Consider the following 18,296-nt stretch of genomic DNA (forward strand, 5'->3'; position numbering starts at 1 on the left):
GAATTTAGTGGGTGCTTCTGAGAAGGGGAAAAGCTAGCAGTCCGTAGGCCTGTGTATACTTGAGGAAAACATAATTATAAGTTAATGGTGGATATTTAAACGTAAAGTGCACATGAGATGCAAAAACAAAGATTTCATGTCATGATTACCTACCCCACCGATAGGACAAGAGCTATTGGCATTATCACAAGACTCTCCTGTGTTGACACAGCGTGGGCCAAGAATATTGGGGGACACATCTCCCAGGTTTGATGAAGCAAAGGCTGCTACATACGGTCCCTGCCAAAAGAAACATCCAAGGGTCTTTTATTCTTTCTTATTTCCCATAATGACTTCCATTAAAAATGCAAACATTTAATCCACTCTGGTGAACAATTCAAAATCATTTGCAGACAATTAAAAGGAGGAGGTATAACATTCTGAGAAAATTTCTGAAAAAAAAATTCACATTGCAGTCCGCATACATACTACTACCCATGATATTCCAATGATCAATAACGCCGTCTCAAGTAGGAGAGTTTCAAACCTGTGCCACAAACAAACATTTTGACAAAAAAACACAGCATACAACAACAACAACAACAACAACAACAACACATCATAAGACGCTGACTCATCAAGCTATTCTCTGGTTTTGTATCTGGAGCTCAGAGATTTTCCTTGAAAAATAAATCTACTGGCTGAAAAAAAAAAAATATCATGAATCCAGATTTTCCTGTGGCAAAACTGAACCTAAAGATAGTGTCCACCATCTAGATCTGCCTCCGTGTAGCTTTTCTCTTATCCCTTCAACCTGAAGTAACAACACAGAACGTTTCTGAGTGGTGCAAGACTTTAACCTCAACCCAGCTAGCTGGTCTACCATTCCACCTTCAATGTCTTCAGTTTTCTTAGGGAAAGAGATAACGGAGATCATGTGTCTCTTTGCATACCAAAAAGATAACTTATCTCAAAGGGCCTAGCAGCCAGTGATCATAAATGGGAACTTCCTTTCTTTCCCTAAAACTCAATCTAAAATGAAAAAAAAAAGTGTTTTGTCAACAAGGAGCTAAAAGATCAGATCAAATGTTCACAGGACCAATAACTTTTATATCATCATACACCTTTTAGATATTTATTCTAGTCAAGGGCCTGGGGCTCTCATCCTCCTCTATTCTTCTGCATTTGGGACTTGAACACTAGGGTCACACAGAGCAGGGTCCCCCCTCACCACTTAGCTGTCTGTAGTCGCTAATTTACACAGAGTTTTCTGAAGTACACAGACTGAGGTCCAGCCCTCATCTCTAATTGCAGCCCTCCTTGCGTTTCAAAGTTAAAAAACAAGTCTGGTGCCCTAGGGCTGTCTCTGACTTTGGCCTTAGGGAAGGAAAGGAAGACAAACTCCTTGAAAGGAAATTCACCATTAACAGGGAAATCCGGACCAGTGAAAAAGATGCATCACCTTGTCCTCAGTTGGGTTAACACTTATTAACTTATTAACACCTCAGTCGGGTTAATACCTCTGAAAACAAAAGTAAACATCAACACAGCTTATCATATTTCCAAGTTGGTCAAAAACTAATCCATATTGCCAAAATCTTGAACTTGTCCTTCCTTATCCAACCAATTGTAACTGTATGAAGCCATCCATATAAGTAGTATTTGACACAGTTAGCCATTTTTTATTTTTCTTTCCCCATCAGGGAGGATGGAGAATTCTTTTTATCCGAGCATGTGAGTATGTGACATCCATGATGATGCTTGACGCTGAAGATTTGAGTCAGCTGTTCTTTTGTTGTTCAGTTGGCCACTGTATAGTACATAATTAGTTCTTGATTCAGTGTTCAATGATTCATTACTTGAATCAGCTCTTCGGAGCACTGCATGAATGGTGATACTCAGCACATTAAGATGATGCTTTCAATGACACAAATTCTCACCTGTCCAGGTAGGTAGCCTTTGTTCTTCTCTTGCTCAAAAAGGTAAGAGGCATAGCCCATGTTGTCGCTATTGACGAGATGATTGCTATTGTTCATGCTGACCGGATGGATGGCAAACCAGCTGTAGAAGAACAAGGAGCCCTTGCTTCGTGAAGAGAACCAGACAATGGGGCCAAAAACAATGACTGGTAGCTTAAGTTTTCCCCAGCAGGAAAGGAAATTCTTTTTAAACGAGAGGCATTCCACATTTAGATTCTTTCATTGTTGATGAGCTTAAATGATTAGTAATATACTCCAAAAGTCTAATCGTTTACTTAAATTAAAAATACAAAACTCTATTTTTATAACTATCTCATCATCATCATCATCAATATCAAAAGCTTTTAACAAGAGCCAAGATCGGTCAGTGACCAGACGATATAGCTAACGCACTGTATAGGCACAGACTCTGTCCTTTAAGACAGGTGCACATAATAATTATTAAAATCAATCCTATCTAATTCAGCAGATATTTACTGAGAGTCTGCTGTGTGCTGAGCACTGAATAAACTGCAGTTTACGCTCAGAATCTTGCAGAAGACAAAGATGCAAACAAACGGCTTTAATACAGTGTGGCAAATGTTGTAAAGAAATAGGCATCAAGTATTTGGGGATCACAGATGACTAGCAATTAATTCGTAAGGGCATTCCAGGGAAAAGGCACAAGAGAGTTAAGTGCAGAGAGGTGTGAAAAAGGCTATTATACATAATTTGATGTATCCTTGTGCATAGTAATACCTTGTTTAAGCGTAGAGCTACACAGTTTATGAACTAATTTCACATCTGTCACCTTACTTGAACTTCACAACAACCCTGATAGCAAGGCAGCTATTCCTTCCACTCCAAGGTGTCTCAGAGAGGCAAAATGGCAGCCCATGGGTCATCGAGGACCAAGACTAAAGTTTGGGTCCCTTGACACCTTGTCCAGTGGCTTTTGTAGGCTCCAACCTTCACACAGGTGAAAAAGAGACTTACAGAATGGAGGGCTATGAAGCAAACCCACTAGAATGAATGCTCAAGAAAAGAGAGACGCCAATCCCTAAAGTTTCAGGCCAATTTAAGATTTGTAAAATAAAATCCTTTGTGGATTTAGGTCCTTGCTGAAAGCTTTTTAAGCATTTCAGTTTACATTCCTACCTAAGTAATAGAGTGCACAAAACTGAGCATTTACTTAATGACTAGGGATGTTTCTAAACTTCAAGGCCGTCATTCAGGATTCAGTCCTCATTGGCCAACAGATGTATACGTAGGTCAGAGATCGCCAGCACAATGCTCACGGGAGCTGGGCGGGCAACAGAGGTGGGTTAAGCTGGTTGGCGGAATGGGGACTGGTGTGAACTGTGGATACCTGGAGCCACCTGCATGGTTTAAAGACCATAGCCTCCACTATGCTGCTTATGAGAGTCTAACCAGTCCTGCCAGATCTTCCATAAATCCATGCTTTTGTGAAATGTTTATCAATTTAAAAACTCTTAAAGACAAGAAAAGGAATGAGATCTTGTCTTTAAGAGTTTTTAAATTGATAAACATTTCACAAAAGCATGGATTTATGGAAGATCTGGGAGGGATGGGGTGGCTGGGTGATAGACATTGGGGAGGGTACGTGCCATGGTGAGCACTGTGAATTGTACAGGACTGATGAATCACAGATCTGTACTTCTGAAACAAATAAGGCAATATATGTTAAGAAAAATAAAAAGAAGAAGATAGCAGGAGAGGAAGAATGAAGGGGAGTAAGTCGGAGGGGGAGACGAACCATGAGAGATGATGGAGTCTGAAAAACACACTGAGGGTTCTAGAGGGGAAGGGGTGGGGGGATGGGTTAGCCTGGTGATGGGTATTGAGGAGGGCACGTTCTGCGTGGAGCACTGGGTGTTATGCACAAACAATGAATCATGGAACACTGCATCAAAAACTAATGATGTAATGTATGGTGATTAACATAACAATAAAAAATATTCAAAAAAAATAAAAAACAAAAACTCTTAAAGAAGTAAAGGGCATGAGAGGAAGGGGTGCGGGGCTGAACAAAATGGGTGAGGGAGAGTGGAAGATACAGGCTTCCAGTTATGGAATGAATGAGTCATGGGTATGAGAGGAACAGCATAGGGACTCTAGTCAATGGTATTGTAATAGTGTTGATGGTGACAGATGGTAGAAACACTCGTGGTGAGCACAGCGTAGCCTACAGAAATGTTGCATCACTTCATTGTACACTGAAAGTTAATGTAACATTGTGTGTGTCAACCATGCTCAAATAAAAAATTTAAATTGAAAAAAAAAGAAGTAAATAGCATGGGAAAAAAGGAGGGGAATTGTTACCAATTAAGAGCCTTCAAACAAATAGCCAACACATGTAGTTTGTGGACTGTTTGGATTCTGATTCCAATAAAAGGATTGTAAAAAGACTTCATTGGTACAAACAGGGAAAACTGAATATAGACTGGGTTTTAGATCATATTAAGAAATTATTTTCAATTTTGTTCGTTAAGATCAGGGATTGTAGTTATACTGTTTTTACGTTTTACCCAATAGAGATACACACTGAAATATTTGTGAGTGAAATGATTTGATATCTGGTATTTGCTTTTAAAAGTCTAGCAAAACAAACCAAAAGAAGAGGAGGGATGACACAGAGTGGCAGAAGATTGCTAATTACTGAAGCTGGATAAGAGTTGCACGGAAATTCATTAGACTAATCACTCTAAATTGGCATATATTTGAAAATTTCCATAATAGGTTTTTTGCATGTTGACACCCATTTCAAATTTTTCTTTTAAACAGTGTTAGGCCAAATCACCAGTCTATATGCAAAATTCAATCCCCAAGGTATGTATTTGCCACCACATAAAGGGACAGAAATTTAGGCTAAAGGTAATTCTAAGGTCATCCCCTAGAAGTTACTTGCAGTTTCTATATTTAAAAAATAAAAAAATCCTCACACTATTTTCTTTTTTGTGTCTGTGGTTTGTCTCTTTGTCCTAAAACTTGAATGCCAGAGAAAAATTCTAGTCAGTTAGCATTTTCCAGGTAGTTGGGAGCCCATGTTTTTGCAGTTTTACTCCATCGAGTTTGGAAGGGAAAGGGGGTGGCAGCCATGACAGTTCCCTGGCTCCTGGACCAAAATACTTGCATCTGATAGAATCGCACTGAGGTCAGCCAGACTCCCGCAGGACTGCAGTCTCTCGGGTGCAATCAAAGGAAACAATTTATCAACACTGACTATCATTTAGCACTGATTAGGTGAAGGATTTTATGCACAGGATCTCACTTCATTCTAACAAGAATGTTTTGAGTCAGATGCTATCATTGTCCTTATTTTACAGCTAAGGAAATGACCTCTCCGAGTGAGGCAGTAATCTGACCAAGGTCACATCATTGTAAGTCAAGAAGCAGGTCCATGAATATCCGGTCAGACTACAAAGCCCAAGTTCTTATCTGCTGTGGGATACTGGCTCTGTCCCTTCCTTTCATTCACTGGCTCATTCGGTGCACATTTCATTAACTTTGATTCTGTGCCAGGCACTTGAGACATGGAAATGAACAAGGCAACATCTTGCCCTTGAGGAATGCTTCATAGTGGAGGTGACGTCTGAGCTGGGTCTTAAAAGACGACTAGGAACTTGGCAAGGGGATCACTGGAGAAAACTCACTGGTAGCAAAGGCATGGAGATGGAAAGGGGTATAGTGGGTTTGGAGGATGGATGGTCAGTCTGGCCACAGCAGAATGGATAAGGGCAGGGAGACATGGCAATTGTTCTATTCATTCAGTCAGCATGAGTTTACTAGTAGCCAAGCATGCAGTTGGATTGTGCTAACCCCAAGGTTTAGACAGGAACCATCAAGGAACAACAATATCTGAAGAGAAAGAAAATGCTAAGAATTTTGGTCTGCTAATTAGACTTCAGACTTGAATTCTTACTGATTTCATGTATTTATTTTCATTTATTTTAGGCTTTAGAAAATTAATAGAATTTGTTTCTCTACAAAACTAAAAAAATCAGTATTCGAAAAAGTTATTTGAATTTCAGAATAAGAAGATGCTGTACATCTCCTCTTCTGCCCTTTGAAATATATGCTATTAAAATATCAGGCTTGTCACAACAACCAAAGTACTATGGCAATAGATGAATATTTATAAAGATATGCAGAAAACTGGTCATCTTGGTTTAAGAAAGCTGCACTCACAATTTATTTTATCTGGTCAAAAAAACAATCTTCAAAGCAGAGTTCAAAAGAGAGAAAGGAAGGTTGAGGTAGTTTCAAAAGAAGTTAGAATATGGACATAAAAGGATAAATATGCCCTTGTTTAATAAACACTTCTAAAGGGGCACCGGGTTGGCTGAGTAGGTTAAGCATCTGCCTTCAGCTCAGGTCATGATCCCAGGGTCCTGGGATGGAGCCCTGCGTCGGGCTCCCTGCTCAGTGGGGAGTCTGCTCCTCCCTCTGCCTCTGTCCTTCCCCCCTGCTTGTGCTCTCTCTCTCACTCACTCACTAACTCTCTCAAATAAATAAATAAAATCTTTAATAAAAAAAAAATAGGGGTGCCTGGGTGGCCCAGTCGTTCAGTGTCTGCCTTCGGCTCAGGTCATGATCCCAGGGTCCTGGGATCGAGCCCCGCATCGGGCTCCCTGCTCCGCGGGAAGCCTGCTTCTCCCTCTCCCACTCCCCCTGCTTGTGTTCCCTCTCTCGCTGTGTCTCTCCCTGTTAAATAAATAAATAAAACCTTTAAAAAATAAAATAAATAAAATAAACACTTCTAAATAATGATTACATCACAGCTAAAGCAGGGCTTCTACAGGGGTCAGCAGGATACAATCAAGGTACCAAGGAAGGTCCAGAGATTTGAGATTTTATCCCAGTCTACAGCAAAGTTCGTGAAAATTTCTGGGTCTCTGTTTCCTAAGACTGAACAATAATAAATTTTGACTATGTTCTGTGAATCAATACACAGCAAATTAACATAGAATCGTCTAATTATTCTCTTCTGTGTAACTGAGGCATTTTCTAGGGCCTCTTTTAATTCAGACACTCTGCACTTCCCACTCCGAAGCAGAAAAGAAAAGCCAAATGCAAAACTGAGCTTCCATATTCTAAAACAGTAACAAACCCGCCCTGAGTGCCATTCTCTCAAACCTGGGCCACCACGTCCAGCATGCATGTTGTGCCCTGCACAAGGATGAGTTGCAAAGGGGGTAAATGGAGGCTGAAATCCAGCCCCTGATCAGCTCACGGAGCTAGGCACCTCAGTCAGCCCAGAGAAGGGAGCGACTTCGTATGTTGTGCATCAAGGTCCTACGTGCTAATGGCAGCCCTCTCCAATCTAAATGTCCACCAACTGGGAAAAAGAATATTGTACATCCACTTGAAGGTAGTGTTCATGAAGACGTGTAATAAAATGGGAGCTCTTTGGGTAAATACACTATTAGGAAGCTGTAGTGGGTTGAATAGCGTCCCCCACCAGATTCACGTCCACCAGATCCTTAGAATGTGACCTTATGTGGAAGTAGTCTTTAGAGATATAAACAAGGGAAAGAGCAAATGAAATCATATTGGCCTGGGTTGGGTCTTACATCCAGTGACTGGTGTCCTCATAATAAGAGGATAGGAACAGAGAAATGCCCCAAGACATTGAGAAGTAGGCACTGTGAAGATGAGGGCAGAGATTGGAGTGATGGGTCTACCACCAGAGCTGGGAGACACGTGGAACGGATTCTCCCTGAAAGCCTCCAGGAGAAACTAACCCTGCCCCCTGATTTTGGATTTCTGGTCTCTTGACATGTGAGAGAATAAATTTCTGTTGTTCTAAGCCACCCAGACCATAATAATTTGTTATGGCCGCTTTAAGAAACTACTACAGAGGCCCTATGTTTAGCAGCTAGAGTACTAGCTCTAGACTCACACACAAATTACCTAATCTATTGGAACCTCAGTGCTCATTTCTGTAACATAATGATCATAGTAGTATTTGCCTCACATTTGACAACCAAAGGAACAAATACCTCTAAGGTGCATAGCACGAAGCCTGGTCTGCACTAAGAGTGGAATGATTTATCACTATGATGAGATGGATGGTGTTAATCCTGATCATGCTGTTGCAGCTGATGACCAGGATGATGATGATGATGATGGTAAGGGGGAAAGAGATACACAGCTCTGTGTGTATGTGTGTGTATGTATGTGTATCATAAGATCAACACAATACTAAAATACATCATGCATGTGCACCTCTGTATTCAACGGGTGTATATTCAACCCACATCATATGCACACGAAATAATGAAAGGAAGAAACCCTGCCCTCCTGTGGCAGAGATTTAAGGGCTTACAAAATACGCAATGTCATCTACTTCCCCGTCTCACTAGCACGACGGGACATGTGAATCGCCCTGCCCAATCACACGTATGCAGGGGGACCACCCAATTTTTATTAGACCTTGCATGTGTGGGAAATGTGCACATTTAGAGTCTTTAAGGGGTTAAGCTACTGGAACTTCATGGCCTGTCTGTTGTGGTGCCTGGTGTGAATCGCCCTGATTCACACACCTCTCGTTCACCTCCCTTACAGTCTTCCCCCTGCCCCACTACAAACTATCCGGGGAAGGAGAGGAAAGGGTGTTTCATTGCATTATACTAATAGGACACAAAGGACGACCTGAATTTTAAACAAGCAGACACAGTGAGTACAGACCAGGCTGCCCAGATTAAAGAAAGACAACGAGCGATAGCAAGGGGAGCCCTTCTGAAGTTTCAGGTAAAACTTGGCGGCCAGCATCCTGGAAAAATCTTTCTACCATCTCTCTTCCGGAGAAGAGATGTACATTCTCAGCTATTTTTATTGTCTTCAAAAGTCCTGGATGATGAAGTAAAGATAGCTGGTTTGGGTGGATTCTAATAAGTCACTGCAATCAAAATTCTTATATCCTAAATGACATGATGAAGCAATCAACAAAAACAAAACAAGAAATGGCCCAAAGCGTATTTTCTAAAATCCAGCTTCACTAACCAGGAATTGAAGAACCCGAAAGGAAGACAGAGTGATTTGGCTTTTGGGGGGTCTATTATTCAGCAATAATTAAAGCATGATGATACCAAGATTGACAAGAACATAGAAAGCAACACTCCACTCGTGTTTGGATAGCAGGAGTGAAAACTAGCAAAAACCTTCCAGAGGACCATTTGGCCACTTATAAGAAAAGCCTTAGTAACCAGCATTCCTTTTTTAGCCTAGCAATCACACTTCTAGGAATTCAGCTTAGGGAAATCACTGGCAAAATACATGATATCGGTTCTGGAATGCTCATCACATTGTACTTTATGATGGCAAAAACTATAAACTAAGTATCAAATGATCTCTGATTCGTTGAGTACATTGTCATACATACAATGGAATACTATACAGCCATTTAAAATGGCGATTTAGAAGATGCTAAGATACTAAGCATTGAAAGGTATTCATATGGTGCTTCTAAATGAAAAACTACCAATTGTATATAAAGTCTCACTTTTTCAAATAAAAAAATGGATAGATATGATTAGGAAAAGATCTAACAAGACATGTAACAAAATGTTAATAGAAGCTATCCTGTTCCAGAATTACCAGGTGATTTTTAATTTTCTTTCCTTTTTTTTTTTTTGGTTCACTATTGAAATATTATAAAATACATGAACAAAAGAGAGAAGATTTTAAAAACCACTTGATACAACCCCAAGAGTGAACTCTGATGTAAACTATGGACTTTGGGTGGTGATGATACATCCACGTAGGTTCACTGATTTTAATGTACATACCCCTCTGGTCCCACATATTGATGGGGGAAAGGACAGGTAGACGGTATATGGAAAATCTCTGCACTTTCTGTTTAATTTTGCTGGGAAACTAAAACTACTCTAAAGAATAAAGTCCATTAAAAACCAACCCTGCCACAGTGTCACCTCTGCCACCCTTCTATTGATCAAAATGGTCCCAGGGCCAGCCAAGATTTAAGGGCTGGAGAAATCCTCTCTATGTTTTAATGGATCCTATCAAGATCACTTTGTATAGAATACATGTGATAAGAGTTTTTGTTGCCGCCATCTTTGGAAACTATAATCTTCCATTTATTTTTTTAAAGATTTTATTTAGCTATTTGACCCACAGAGAGAGAGAGAGAGAGAACACAAGCGGGGGGAGTGGGAGAGGGAGAAGCAGGCTCCTTGCTAAGCAGGGAGCCCAGTGCAGGGCTCGATCCCAGGACCCTGGGACCATGACCTGAGCCGAAGGCAGACGCTTAACCAGCTGAGCCACCCAGGCATCCCTATAATCTTCCATTCAAAGATTTGTTTTTAAATCTCTATCAATCCTAAAAGGATAAGAGAAAGAGAAAAGGCATTGAAAAAGAGACAAATAGCACAAAGTGAAAAGATACCCCCAAAGGGCAGATATGTAATAATCACAATCCTAAAAATAGACTATACTCACTTATGAAAAGATGAAGATTGTCAAAGTAAACAAATAAAGTTATATGATATTCATAAGGGACACCTCTAAAATGTAATCACAAATAAAAGTTGAAAGAAAATGAGAGAAAAATATACCTGCGAATTCTAACCTGCAGAGAGCTGAGTTAGTTATGCTAGCATGAGAATACAAAGATTTTGAGACAAAAATAAAAATCATTATTTGATGTAAAGAGAATCACTACAAAACACATACACACTTAATAGCACATGGAGATACACTGTTAATATTTTTCACAGTATTTTAAAGCTTCTAGTGCCCAGAGTGAGTGGAACCAAGCATCTGCTTTTACAGAATGACCTTTTAGACAAGCTTGTTTTTTATTTTTTGTTCTACATTGGGAATTGGGCAGAAGAAAATGGACCTGAATATGAGCCACGATTGACTTTGGGAAGTAAAACTTGGAGTTAATTTTTCTTTCTTGCTACTTGCCTGTATTTTTTTTATTTTTCCATGGTGAGTACATATTATTTTTACACTCAAAAAAAGTATACTTGGAGTAAAAAAGTAATAGCCTCCCAAATCTCTTCAGGCTAAGAACGTTCCAGAAACCCAACAATCAAGTTAGTCAAATGCCTTCTGCCAGTTATGACAACTGGGTTTATGGGCTTTGGTTTTTAAACGTTGTAAACTTTCTTTTTTTAAAAAAGATTTATTTATTTATTTGAGGAGGGCACACGCACGCATGTGAGTGGGGGCGGGGGAGAGGGGCAGAAGAGAATCTCAAGCAGACTCCATGCCCAGTGCGGAGCCCAACTCAGCACTTGATCCCATGACCCTGAGATAATGAATTGAGCCAAAATCAAGAGTTGGATGCCTAACCGCCTGGGCCACCCAGGTGCCCCTATAGACTTCTGGTTTTTAAACTTTCAAATTTAACACTTTAAATTAACAAGCATGATTTATCTCTGTCATCAGTCAACTGTCATCACCCTTGTCATCAAAGAATGTTTAGTAAGCAGCTTCACTTTAAACAGGGATGGACCAGAAGCAGGTCGAACACTCACTACATAGCCCTCGGCCTATCCTCTACCAGAGAGGAACAGCCCAAGCGAGCTGACAGGAAGTTGGAGCAAGAAGACAGCATCAATCTTCACGGCAACATGGACAAGGCAGAATAGGAAGAAGAAATTCAGGTCATAGAAATAGATAGCTGGTAGAGAAGATTTACACACGCACACACACCCCACAACCAAGTTCTATAAGTCACCATCATTTGAATAAATTCACGTAATGTCATAAATTGGGCTTTTGTAAGTGTGTACACCAATTATTCAAATGGGATGAACAAATCATCCCGTGGTTTTGTAACAGGCACCTTGAAAGAATCCCCTCGCGTGACCCCTTTCTGCAAGAACAAGAGGATTTGCAGTGTCTAAAACACAAGACACCTGGGCAATCATTCAGAAACCTGCTCACACCTTCCTCACAGCTCTGGCCGATAGGATTCATGCCAGATGGAGCCCAACAGGGCTGACAAGAAAAAGAAGAGAGTCCATGGCACTCCTGCAAGCTGAAGGAAGAGACCCTGACAGGGCGGAGAGATACAAGGGAAGAGCAGGGAGACCAAGCCTGTGCTGGTGCATGGAGCTTGAGGAAATGAGCCTGTCCCCTCCCCGCCACGCCCCCCCCCCCACCGCCGCCCGCCGCCATGCCCAGAGCTGCAGGGGCAAGGGCTATTGGGAGAAGTGACTCGCCACCAACCAGAGCTACCATTCAGATTATCTGCCCACCCTTAAGACTTTCCTTTGGGTGCAGACATTTGAAACTTCTGCTTGGTTTCCTCCTCTTGCACATGGTGTCCTATGACAACAGGATCTCTCAAAACTTAATGTCGTGTTCGCCTCTGAAGGACCAGACTCCTTCTTTGAGGTGACTTCCAGAGCCCCGCCCCCCAAAGTGAATCGTGGGAATGCTACCCAGCTTCCATTTTAATTCAGAACTCAGAACCTCCCAAACATGTTCTCCACATCTGGAGACAAATCATGTACTGTTTCTGCATGAGGTAGTATCAGGCAAAAAGAAACACTTCCCTAGCATAGACAGCCCAACCGAAGCAAACAGTGCTCTCACAAATGCAAAGAACTTATGACTTATGGAATAGTTTCACACACATAATTCTATTCCATTCTTCAGGTCACCACTCTTCCTAACCCTTCAAGAGCCTCCAACTCCCAACCCTAGCTTAAAACACTTTAATGATTTTCCATTTCCCCTGGTGTAAAGACCAAAACCTTTATCATAGCATCTAATCTCTATGACTCACTTTAACTCACGACACCCTCCTCTGCACTCCAGCCACACAGACCTTCTATCAGCTCCTCCAATGGGCCACAGGACTTTTGCACATGCTTCTCCGTCTATGTTAAATGTTCCTTTCCACCACCACTACTTGCTCCCCGCCCCCCCATTTTACCAGTTAATCCTCACCCTTCCTTTGGTTTTTAGGTCCATTGTTAATTCCTTAGGGAAGCTTTTCCCAATCTCCCTGACCAGGTCAAGTCCCTTTAGGATAGCTGTCCATACATTCCTTTCATAGCACTTAACCCAATTATAATTATATAATTATACAATTATAGCCCAATTATAATTATTTGTATGACTATTTGGATACTTTCTGTCTCTATCAGGAGGTTATAAATTCTATAAGTTCTATAAGATTATAAATTCTATTTTTGCTCTTCAATCTATAGTGCTAGCTCAGTTCATGACATATATACTCTACAATATTGAATGACTAAATGAATGAATGAATGAATGAATGAGTAATGACCTGTGGAGAGAAGATATTATATCCACATTAGAGAAATATGGAAATTGAGTCTCCAAGAGCTTAAGGGATTTGCTCAAGGAGCACAGGCATGGGGATTGGATTCTAAGGTATTTGATCCCTGATTTCACAGTCAGGAAATGCACCATTCCAAGGACTGGGGAGTCCTGCATGGCACAGAATAGGTATCCAGTGCAGACCTGCTGAATGAAGAAATGAAAACAATGAATGAAATGAGGAAAGAATCAATTGTGGACTTCAATATGATTTTCAGTGCAAAGAGAACAGTCTTGGTCAGCCATGACATTGGACAGGTCATATCACCTTTCTAGGCCAGAGCTGAGCTTTGAACTAGATGATACCCATGCTCTGCAAATCTGAGATTCAGACTCCTCCTACCTTGGGATTCTAACAGCAGACACCTACATATGGTGGCTGAGTGACTTATCTGCCCAGAGTCGACTTTATGCTTTGGATCATCTTTAATGCATTCAAAGAGCAATTATCACTATGCAACAAGAGGCAATTGCAGGAGCAATTACATCAAGGATAACATATGGAAATTACAAAAACAATAGAAAGTTATTGCAGTGTGTTAAGCATAATAGCAGATGGAGGAGAGTTGTTATAACCTTGACAGTTGACCCTGGGACTTCTAGATTTGTTATATAGTCATATGCAAGGAAGCAAACAACATCTGGCAAAAGGATAACATGTTTTAGTTTTCCGTTGGCATTGTTAAATGATTCAGAAACTAATAAAAGGGAACCATGAATGGTCTCCGTCATCCAGCCAAGAGTTAAGCAGAAACGATAAGGACAAAGGGTCCTTCTTCTCCCAACAAATGTGGAATTCTCTAACTAGTCATAGATAATATGCTTGCATCCTGTCCTGAACCAAATGTCCCACCAAAGTGACTCACAATCTGGTACTAGCTCACCTTTTCAGGTTCATCCCTTGCCCCTCTCCGACAGTCACCCATACTCTGGCCTCAGAGCTCACTGTGTTTTCAGGACTCCGGGAGAAATACCCTGGCTCCTTCAGATCCAGTTCCAACATCATTTTCTCTATGAAGCCTTCCACAATGCTCCCAAGCATCCCAAGCACCACCTCCTCCAAATCCCCACAGCATTTATTTATGCCCAGGTGGTAGCATTGATGGCCATCTGATTTCTGTTATGATCACTTGTCTGTCTGTCTCTGTCCCCTGCCCCAATCACCCCACTAGTTGGTAAGACCCTTCAAGATAGGGACCATGCCTTATTCATACCCCCAGCACAGAGCTGCATGCCTAACATTTAGAAAGTCTATTGAGTGAAACACCGGGCGGGGCAACTAATCAGTAGATGAATTAATCAGTAATGGATGAATGACTCCTATTATGTCAACCCATATAATAAAGTCTATTTTATCAGGGAGTTTCTTAGTGACCTCACTTGAAACCCAAAGAAGTAACTCCAATGTTAAGAAGGTCAAGCACTTTGATAAGCCAATAATGGCATTCTTTGCATGTATCACCTCATTTAATCTTGAAACAATCCTATGAGGTATTATTATTCCCAGTTTCAAATGGAATAGTTGAGGTGTAAGTAGGTAAGTTACTTTCCCTAGGCCTCAGGGTCAGTAAGTGGCAGGACAGGATTTGAACTCAAGTCCTAAGACCTACACCTAACACCGGAACACCTCACCACCAGGCTGTCTCCCATCTAGTTATAGGGCCAGTCCTGGTCATTGTTTTTCATGTTTTCATTCACCTCTTATTACTTTTAATTAATGTGAATTTGACTTCCATAGAAACTTTCACGTAAGGATTTCATAATTCTACCTGAGGCCCCTACTGCCTTTACTAACACTTATTATCAACATTTTGAGGACTCACCTTATCCCTCAATTTTAAAGTAAGAAAATTGAGAGAGCAGTTAAGTAACTTGGTCAAAGTCACGTAACTCACCACGATAAGAACCCAGAGTGACCCCAACCCACTTAACTGCAGTGCCCATGCGCCATCTTGAGCTTCCACCGGGCGTCCTACATCGCTTGGAAGTTCGCACATCAAGGCATCTGGCACCGTTACCCATCTAGTCAATTCCTGAATCAGTCCAATTGCAGGGACAAAATTCACACATGAATGCAAATGCCTTCTTTTTGAAGAAAACAAAATCCACATTTTCTTACATATAAAACGGAACTCAAATCCATACCAAGCTGTAGTTTTGCCTCGTCTGCTTCCTTGAGGTGGCCTCGATTCTGCTTCCATCACTAGTTTTCCAGGTGAGGAACTGGGTTCCAGGAGGCTGAGAACCTTGTCCCAGGGTCCATGGCTGGGTCCCAAGTCTGGACTCTTAACTACTCAACAGATTCTCAGTCCCTGCTGCCACTATTCTAGTCTCTTCTCCCATCACCCCCTCTTCAGGATTCAGGAAAGTTATCCAGAAACAGAATGAAAAACAAAACAAAGTAAACAGAGTACCTGAGAAGGCCCAGTTCAGCTCCGTTCAAATCTTCCATTTTTAGGACGACCATTTCTTTGTCGGTATTTGAAGAATACCTAGTCAGCAAAACAAAGAAACTCAGTCACTTCTATGTCAGAGCCTGGCCCTCCTGTGTGACCAGCAGTAGAAGCTGACCCAAAAACCAAAACCAAAACACCTTTCCGTGAGCGAGGTGCCCTGACATGCTATATCGTCTTACAAACCACATCCGGGACCTCATTCCTCAGCTAACGAAATGGCCTGCAAATGCTGCCAGAGTCAGAGGCACCAGGCCAGCCAACTGGAGATGAAATATACATCTCTATGTCATACACACGATATTCGTATTTCCTACAAAAAAAGATTTGCCTTTGAAATTTCTACTTGTATTAAATTTTAATGGAATCTCTTAAAAATAGCAGGGAATATGCAAAATCAAAACCATTCATGACCTGCCACGTAAAGTGGTTCTTTCATGTCCTTTCAAAGGAAATCAGATTATGTTTTCTAAAAATCAACTCCTTTGAAATCTACTAAAAATTACAGAGACAAATGTAAAATGTCAAGTGGTCAAATTGAAACTGAGATATTCACTTATTCTGCCATACTAGTCAAGTGCTTCTCTTCTGTGGCAAACCTGGTTTGGCACTTCAAACAAACAAACAAACAAACAAACAAAAAACAACAAAAACTATCTCCCTTAGTTGTTCCATTCAATTATGCTCATTTTATTTCTTGCTCTTCATTCCAGTTTCTTTAACCTTTTATGTCCTTTCTCTTGCCACATTCTCCTGGACAGAGATGATTTCTTCTGAATAACATAATAAAAAGAGCTATTCATTAATTTAACAAATACATGTGGTGCACATTTTTATCTCCACTTTACAGAAGAAGCTGAGAGCCAATAGATTACGAACAAGTAAATCACCGAAGGTCACACGACTAGGAAGTGATCAAGCTAGGATATGACCAGAGTCGTGCCTGATTCCAAAGCTGAGAGTCCTTCCACCATTTGAACTCACGCCCGAAGCAGGCAAAGTGGCCAGACTTGTGGGCGGGATGGTGCGTGCCCCCACACTCACTTTGGACTTCTGCCACTCTTAAACCCTAAGCATGTTTTACATTTATCTTAGCTTTAATACTCCTTCAGGATCCTGCCACGTTCCTCGAGGAACAACTGTGTTCTTAGATTTTGTCACTGATGGCTAAAGGAAACACAGGGTCTGACTCCGATAATCCCCCTCACCTGGCCCTCTCTGACTCAGGATTCTGAAGGTAAGAAGAGGGGCTTCGGTTGATCTGGGCACCTTCCACAATTCCTTTGTTGATAAAGATTTTGCCTGGTTTCATGTTTTTGTGCGCCATCTCGATGCTCTGTGGGTTCAAGAGAGAGAGCACGAGCAAGTTGTGAATTTAGAAATCCTGGTGGGATACAGACTTAGTCGATAAAAACAGAAGGGCTCTGTGGACAGTTTCCTTTGTCTCCAAGCTGCCCCTGCCAGGGGATGAGAGCTGGAGAACCGCGCAGCCAGGGTCACTCTCAGGGTGCACAGAGGGCCTCGGGGCTGAGACACTGAATTGCCGTGAACTGGGAAACTCACGCCGTTGGGCACCTGAGTGTTCGGGGGCCCCTGCGTCAGGCACCGTCCTCCGGTTCAGGTGGCCAAACTGGGAGTGACTCCCCCAACACTGAACCAGGATTTGTTAACATGTAGGGCATCCCCCCCTCCATACCCACTCCGTCCCCCCACCCTCTGAGGCAAAGTTTTTTGAACTTTTCTAACTCAAAACCACAATAAGCAATACATTCTTCATCACAACTTGATATGCATCGACGTCTGGGTCCTAAAACAAAAGTCCACAAGATGAACTACACCCTTACTATGTGTTTGGCAGCATGATATTCTCCAATCTGTTTTACTTTAGTTCTGTCTTTTCAATGCGTATTGCAACCCGTGAAATTGATTTCATGCAGCCAGTCATAAATGGCCAGGCAGAGTCTGGGAAACGTCGTTGTAAAGACATGTCTGCCTTTGCCGACTAGATCGCCGGGCTTGGGAGTGGCTTCATGAGAAAAAGCAGAGAGAGACTGCATATCAAAGGCAAAGTCATGAAGAGAACATCAGAAAGGATCCCGTGGGAGTAAATAATAAGCTGAGAGATGAGGAGAGAGGAATAAGAGGCACCCAAGCCAGGTATGGGAGGGGGGTTTGGGGTTCTGGAAGGAGCTCTGTGCTGTCCGCAGCTACCATTGAGGACGTGAGCAATGAGGGTGCGTGTAGAAGCAGGATCCTCTGTCATGCTGCTTGGGAAATAGGAGGCAAGATTGCAATTATTTGTAATTACTTTTGGTTCCTTGATGGGTTCCTTTTCGAGTGACTTAGCACAGAGAACAGACCATGTGGGGCCCTCCCAGTTATAAAGTTTATAAGTGTCCCTTTAGACAACTGCATGAGGCTTCCTGCAAAGAACTGTCCTCTCTCCATCAGTCAGTGCCTCGGAGACCAGAAGCTACATGGGAGTCAGGAACGGAGGCGAGGAAGGAGTGAAGATGCTCACACCGAGATCCTAGAAGGACTGTCTCCATATCACAGCAAA

At 41.7% G+C, this 18,296-nt stretch overlaps 1 protein-coding gene across 2 annotated transcripts in view; it reads right to left on the bottom strand.

Moving 5' to 3' along the window:
* Positions 1–18,296, bottom strand: part of ASAH2 (N-acylsphingosine amidohydrolase 2) — a 117,273-nt gene that overhangs the window by 37,474 nt on the left and 61,503 nt on the right. For both annotated transcript variants that reach the window (XM_025851014.2, XM_073878943.1), the window contains 4 exons: positions 16,945–17,072; positions 15,698–15,775; positions 1,920–2,040; positions 154–279 (listed from right to left, as the gene is read on the bottom strand). In XM_025851014.2, coding sequence (XP_025706799.1) covers positions 154–279; positions 1,920–2,040; positions 15,698–15,775; positions 16,945–17,072 — 453 coding nt within the window. The remainder of the gene's footprint in view (positions 1–153; positions 280–1,919; positions 2,041–15,697; positions 15,776–16,944; positions 17,073–18,296) is intronic.

Source organism: Callorhinus ursinus, unplaced genomic scaffold (genome assembly GCF_003265705.2).
Source record: "Callorhinus ursinus isolate GAN/ISIS: 27379988/994484 unplaced genomic scaffold, GSC_fseal_2.0 scaffold32, whole genome shotgun sequence".
In the NCBI taxonomy this organism is placed as follows: Eukaryota; Metazoa; Chordata; class Mammalia; order Carnivora; family Otariidae; genus Callorhinus; species Callorhinus ursinus.